At 41.9% G+C, this 7,198-nt stretch overlaps 1 protein-coding gene across 1 annotated transcript; it reads right to left on the bottom strand.

Annotated features, from left to right (window-relative positions):
• Positions 1–3,087: 3,087 nt before the first annotated feature.
• Positions 3,088–5,734, bottom strand: tbxta (T-box transcription factor Ta). The gene is made up of 8 exons (XM_062410270.1): positions 5,550–5,734; positions 4,903–5,167; positions 4,419–4,553; positions 4,266–4,327; positions 4,102–4,163; positions 3,782–3,955; positions 3,566–3,689; positions 3,088–3,346 (listed from the first exon to the last, which is right to left on the bottom strand). The coding sequence occupies exons 1-8, from the start codon at positions 5,732–5,734 to the stop codon at positions 3,088–3,090; spliced, it is 1,266 nt and encodes a 421-aa protein (XP_062266254.1).
• Between the last annotated feature and the right edge of the window lie 1,464 nt (positions 5,735–7,198).

Here is a 7,198-nt window from a genome sequence, read left to right as displayed (position 1 = left end):
CAGTTTGCATGAATAACAGACTTGCCTTTAATCTATCATTCACAGTTAGTCGTTTACCACAGAGAATGTTAGCGGCTAGCTGGTAAACACTGGAGCATTTAGCAGCTGATTAGCCAGATTTATTTTATATTTGTTAGAAACACAAGATTTATAATGATGCAACTACTGTTACTCCGTATCTGCTGGAAAATCTGTTCCAAAAGTTGCTGGAAAAAGCTACTTTTTGCCAACTCATCTATCATAACAGTTGAATAAGTTGATAATATGTCAACATTGAACTTTCTGCTTGTTCTTCTGACACCAAGTGGCCAAAAACGATGCAAAAATCCACTTAGAGGTTGTCCCTACTTTGGAACTGGGAAGGTTACACAATTTGAGCAGAGATTGAACCAACTCAGTTAAGTATTTGAGCTGCAAAACCAAAACAATGAGCTAAATGGTGGTAATTGCTCTGGAGAGGTGAGGGGAACTGAAACTTTGATGATATTTCTTTGCAGATTTGTGACTTCAATCTACCAATCCAACAATACACACAGTAATTTGATCCACTGCTATATACCATCTGAATATCATCCTTGTTTCTGTATCACATCAGATTATATGTCATTTCTGCGCTTTGAGCACAGACGCTGTGTTTTATTTAAGCAAACAGAGATGAATTCCTCAATTTGGAGCAGCAGTAAAGTGGAGGGTTCGGGAGATGCCATCGTTTCATGAGGGGACCTTTGCTCTTCTTGGCCCCGCCAGCTGCAGTTCACATTGCTGCTTCATTGCTATTTGCCTGTGGCCCCCTGACCCTGCAGCCTTCATTTGCACCTTGGTGAGGACCACTCCATCACTTTTCAGGGGGGTTTTCAACCTCTGAGGGTCTAACACACACATCTCACCACTGACATCATGAGTGCACGGCCAAGCCACAGGTATGAATTGGGGGTAGAGCTGAATTCACCTAAAGGCTTTTATACTTTAGATATTTTTCTATTTATACCCTTTTTTTTCAATGCAGCTTGATTAGTCAAAGAGGTGACAAATACATGTATCTACAACATAGTGCTTTAAACCTAATAAGAAGTTCGATGCAATTTGTGTATCATGGACGTTAACATAAAATGTGTAACAAAGTAAGTTTGGGTAAAGACTGGAGTTTGTCTATGTACAGCTTAGCAACTCAGAAGTCTTTAATATAAAGCCTTGAATGCTGTGATTTGGCTCAGTTAAGATCAATAAACTCACTTTCCATTTGAAATTAAAATCAGTAATTTTTTCTGAATAATCTAAAACTTTTTTCATTATTTGATTTCTTTTTTTAAAATGTCCTTTCTTTTGTCTAATGTAGCCATATCTGTTCGACTTTATAAGTATACATATTATGATATTGATATAAAGAATAAAACACATAATTAATCATTGTTGTAAACATTGTTATTGTTCTAATATTGTTATCAAAACTATAAGGTAAAACACAGTTTGTTTTAAAATACCAATAAGGTTGTTAAACTGAGCCAAGAATGAATTGTATCCACTAGAAACATCAATGATTCTCAGATGACTTTGGTAAATGCCAGTATTAATACACGTTTTACTTAATACAGTGTTCATTATATGGTATTCTACATTTTCAGGTCCCTAGACTTTCCTCACATGCAGATCTGAACGTGTTAGCCGTATGTCGCACCATAATGCAGATTGTAACAAAAGGGTGCAAGTGATGGAAAAGTACCCCGGTGGATTTCTTAAACTGGACACTTCCCTGCCACCTTGTCATTTCAGTTACATGCCAAAGTCAACGCATTCACTTAGAGTAGCTGTGCGGACGCTGTTATTTAAAGAATCTCATATCGCAACAGCCAAAACTTGGAAGGTTGAGGTTTGGCTGCACGAGTGATAAGTGAGAACGATACCGAACACGTGGGTCTCAACAGGGTCCTATTACATTTTTGACCTCATATCTTATCTTGTATTTGTCTTATTAATTAAACTACCTAACCCTTGTTTGACCTTTGACCGTATAGGTGATCAGATTTAATGATCACATAATAGGTTCTATGCTTGACTTTGTTGATGTTTGTGTGTCTCTGTCCTAAAAGCTTGGTTTCGACTGATTGTTGCATTTAAAGCTGAGAAACAGTTCATTGCTGGAGTTAAAATCACTTCACAAGATACCAAATCCCCAAAAAAGGACAAACCGAAACCATTTTCAGAAAACAAACATCTTTAATTTATTATTAAACAACATAAATAATACTCACAGTGAGTTCAAATACAAATACATAGTTTATGTACATGTGTTCGCGCAGGGGGAGTCTTTTTGTCTGACAAAAACCCTGCAAGGATACAGAAGGCACTTGTGACTCACAGTCCAATCTTGAAACGTTTGTATAGCAACAGGAGAAAGCACAGTTAAAATTAATCGTAACTTAGGAATTAAAAGAGGGATGATTTTATTGAACATTATCTTTGATCCTTTTCATTCAAGATTTGAGATTTTGTGTTGGCACTTAAATCGTTTTGTTTGCTCGATGAATGAATATGAATATATATACAAAACTTCCAACATTAACATGGAAAACACTGGACGTTAATTTATTCTATATACACACATATACACATTTATGTTAGCGCAACAATTTTATATGTTTAACATTTATAATTACAGAAAGTGTCAGTGATGTTTTGATATTGGGGAGGTTGTGTGAAGGCGCAAGAGTAAAAAAAGTGTAATGAACATTATAAATGTGGAATAAGCATGTCAGGAATTACTAAGAGCAGAGAAAGGGTTCTAACCATGCAGCTATTGTTGGGCTTGTTATTTTACTTGAATATTGTCCCACGTGGAAGTAGATGATCAAGTTCTGTCTTTGCACATCAACACAGACTCCAGCTTAACTTTGTATATATTTTAAATAGTAGCTCTGGAATGAATAATCTATGCTTTTCCACAAACAGGAGCCAAACATGTCCTTGTAGATCTTATAACGTTTTCCCCACGTCTTCTCAAGGACCCGGATTTATGTCTTTAGTCCTGCCCCTCGAGCCTCAGGCTTTCAGAGATGAGTGCCACGCCTTCAGAGTTGAATTCTGCACAGCTCAGTAGCTCTGAGCTACTGGTGCCCAAGACGCAGTCAGCCTGGCAATGGAGCTCTCAAACTGGGCCTCCCCGACGCCGACCTCAGTCAGGCTTGGATCATACATGGAAGAAGGCGAGGCGACGGGCAGCGCGGAGGTCAGGCCTGTGTAGGATGAGCCCCTCAGGAACTGGGAGGTCAGACCACCGGGTATGGAGCCTGAGGCCGAGCCTGAAGGGGTGAGGGTGGAGCCAGCCACCGACCATAAGCTGGGGTACTGACTGTGGGGGAGAAGAAAGATGGTTGGTGAATAAGATCATTTAGGGGGGCATCCCTATGTAATCACAACATGAACCAATTAATGTTCTAAATATAAAATATGGATTGTAGTGGCCCATTAGGACTGACATCAAACCGGGTTGCAGCCATCAATAATGCAGAAATAAAGCTATGAAATTTTGATTTACAGTCGCCCCTGTTTATAAAGTTGAGAGACTGACCTGGAATTGGATGTTGAGTTAGTGGTGTGGGACAGAGTTCCCATGCCTGTGGAGTTGGGGATCTGAAGAGCAGACCAGCTGTCGTGAGTCTGCAGAGAACCGGAGGTGTTGTCCATATAGTTGTCTGAAAAATAAAAGAAGCACGAACCACATTAGTCAAAAACCCTCAAAAAATTGAATATTTAATTTAGTGGTCACAATATGAGCAGGTCTTACTTGTGCTGGAGGTGCGGTGGGGGTAGTGGCTGGGGTACGGGGCGGATCTGTGGCTCCTCAGGCTGGAGTAGCGCTCGCAGTACGAGCCGGATGAGTGGGCTGCTGGGCTGCTGAACTGAGGGGGGCTGCTGCTGGGGCAGATGGGACTCTGGCCCGGGAGGAACCATCCTCCAACTGTGGAAAACAAGACACAGCAAAGTCAGACAGTGCACACCCCAATCCTCTGGAGCTCCAGCTGCCCTTCAGCAGCAGATACAGCGGTTAGATTTTTTTGAATATTATATTTTGGAACTAGATATGGAGAAATAAATGCAACTCACGCTGAGAGTATCCAGACTGTTGACTGTCTGCGCCGTGATCGGGGATGTCTTTGTGGTCGCTCCTGCAAACAAACACATAAACATTAGATGCTGTAAATTTTGTTCTAACCAACTTGACAATTAACCTCATATTAAGGTTTTTAATTGATGCTTTAAGGCCGTACCTTTCTTTGGCGTCCAGGAAGGCCTTCGCAAATGGATTGTGCTTTATCTTCAGAGCAGTGATCTGTGGGCAGAATGTGACCTTGTTAGCCTCTCAGTTCATATCTACAACAAATCAGCACCAATTAGGTTTAAACTGTGAGGAGGTGACCGACCTCTTCGTTCTGGTAGGCGGTGACGGCGATGAACTGCGTTTCGGGGAAAGACTGGCTGCTGATCATCTTCTGGATCCCGCCAACCTTCACAATGTGTATCCTCGGCTCATACTTGTGCAGAGAATTCAGCATGATCTATATGGAAATCGGAAATACCATTGAACATTAATATTTGTCACCAAAACTTTTTCAATAAATTAATTAAGTTAAGTCATAATTCCAGGGGTCTCAGATAAAAAAAAAAATATATCTTGTTAACCATCTTTCATACCACTGAATGAATCTAAAATTCTAGAATAAAAGTGAAGGAACTTTAGAAACCTTTGTAAAATGTTTATTTCTCCCATAGATTCATTAAACTGGATAATGACTGGTTTTCTTCTCAGACAGCTTTAAAAGCTTATTTAGGCTGAATGTGGCCCCACAGGAACAGATGTCATAAAAGCTTTTCACATGACAATGAATAATTCATGTATTTCCTCACCTGTCCTCCTCCATTGAGTTTGTTGGAGAGTTTGACTTTGCTGAAGGAGACTGGCGCTTTCATCCAGTGGGCGCCGAAGTTGGGGGAGTCCGGGTGGATGTAGACGCAGCTGGGGCTCTGGGGCTCGGGTTTACCACCGGGGACCCACTCCCCGTTCACGTACTTCCACCGGTTGTTGTCCGCGGCCACGAAATCCAGCAGCACCGAGTACATGGCGTTTGGGTCCAGGCCGCTGACACTGGCCCTGAGCACCGGGAACATCCTCCTGGAAAAGAATAAACGTACCATTTGAATGGATTTACAAAATTGAGACCAAGACCATGTTTTATTATAGAAACCATTACTTTAAAATTAGGAGTTTAGAAGCTTCAGTAGAAAGTCCATAACTATTTTCCCGAATCGTCCCGAGGCCTCCCAGGCTTCGGGAGCAGCACTTTGACAGCGCATTTATGCGCATGTGTGAGTGACTGTTTAATATAAAATGTAAATAATGCTTTATATAACTGAAAATCTGACATATTTTAGAGGTTAACTGTTACAACTCATTATAATTTCTTTCTTTTTTTCTAAACGTGCGTAAAATGCGCCCGTCCTGTGCGTATGGCACAGCAGCGGGGCCTCCTCACAAGGCGCCTTGCTAAATTTACCTTCCAGTCTTGGTGACAATCATCTCGTTGGTCAACTCTTTGAACTTGGTCCACAGGTCTGCATCGTCCAGCGTCAGTTTAATATCCCGCTCGGATGCGTCGCCCTTCTCGCTGCCCTTCTGGAACTCGTTTTCCACGGCGCTGAGGAGATGCTCCAGGCGCTGGTCGGGGTTGGAAGAAGTCATATTTCCAAGAAGAAGAGTTGAGACTAAGATCCAGGACGTTGAGGGCTCAGAGACGCTCACTGACTCAGATAACGGCCGGTGACAGAGATGTGCAGGCCCGAGCGTATCACTGCTTCCTCATACCCGAGGCCTCATCCTTTAAGGGCCCCCAGGGACCTCATGGGGATGCGGGGCGTGGTTTGTGTGCGCAGGCACGCACCTCGCCTCTCTGACCGGGTTCAACGTCTCCAAACAACGCCCACACACACAGGCTGAACCTCTCTTTACAATGTCACATGTTTCAATTTAAAAGCACCTTTTACCCTCTAAATTTAAATAAAATTCCCCTCAGTCCAACCCTGCTCGAACCATCTACTTTTTAAACACCTGTTAGAGATGATCTAAGAAATAAATAGTGAGTCTTACAGTGAATTCATCCCCTGTGAAGTTTGGGATTTATTGTTTAATACCTAAAATGTGTTTGCCGTGTGTTGCATGTGATGGGCCCAACAAATTCAAGGCTGTGCGCTGAGACAAAAGAAGGGAAGCGAGGGAAGAGATCTGCGGCCTTTGAACTCGGCTTTATATTTGCAAATAGTGCTTATCTTTTGTTGTCTCTAATCCACATGGGAGAGGGCCTGTGTTTACCGAGCATGGGCCATTAGGGCAGACCCTGTGTTCCTGTTGTGCCAGAGTGTGGACAGCCCACAAGTGATGCCCAGATTTGCATAATGGGCCTGCATGTCTCACTCTGAGGCTCTAATATTAAGTATTTCATGCTGCCGGATCTGCTCGGCACCGGAGGATCCTGCTGTTCAAACAAAACAATTTGCTAAACTCAGAGTCGCTGCTGTAAATGAAAATTCCACTCATTGTAATATACTACGTGTAGATTAGGATTTTATCAACAAAACACATGATTATGTAGATGATATGATGCATGGCTGCAGATAAGGGTGGCTGAAAGTTTAAAAAAAAAACTTGAAACAACCTGACAATGACAGACTTAAATAATTCATATTCCTAATACTGATCCATGCATGTGGTTGTATAACGTACAATAACTTGTGGCTTATACTGCACTTTGTACTGTCCTGTGAGAACCAAGCATCATCAAAGTGTCAGCTGGGAAACACAGCCATTTCATTTTCCCTGATCATAAATAAACATTTCACGTGTGAGGGTATTGAAAGGGTATCCATGTCACAACCCTTTGAGATAAATACTTCCATTTCTTGGCGACCATAATTAACATTTTACATTTAGTCAGTGGTCGAGGTATAAGATCTGACACTTCTTTCACCCCTGCCATCTTGGGTTTAATATTTACTCTCTGAAATTTCGGCCGAGAAGATTACACACACACTATAATGACATACTTGTGAACAGATTAACTTCTGCTCATTCATCTCCGGCCACCAGCCCCCGAGCCGTCACCTCACTGTACTTGGGGTTTTATTTATTCAAGCGGCCTCCACTGATCCT

The sequence above is a fragment of the Platichthys flesus genome, chromosome 17 (assembly GCF_949316205.1).
Source record: "Platichthys flesus chromosome 17, fPlaFle2.1, whole genome shotgun sequence".
Taxonomy (NCBI): Eukaryota; Metazoa; Chordata; class Actinopteri; order Pleuronectiformes; family Pleuronectidae; genus Platichthys; species Platichthys flesus.
This window is presented reverse-complemented; position numbering and strand designations above follow the sequence as displayed.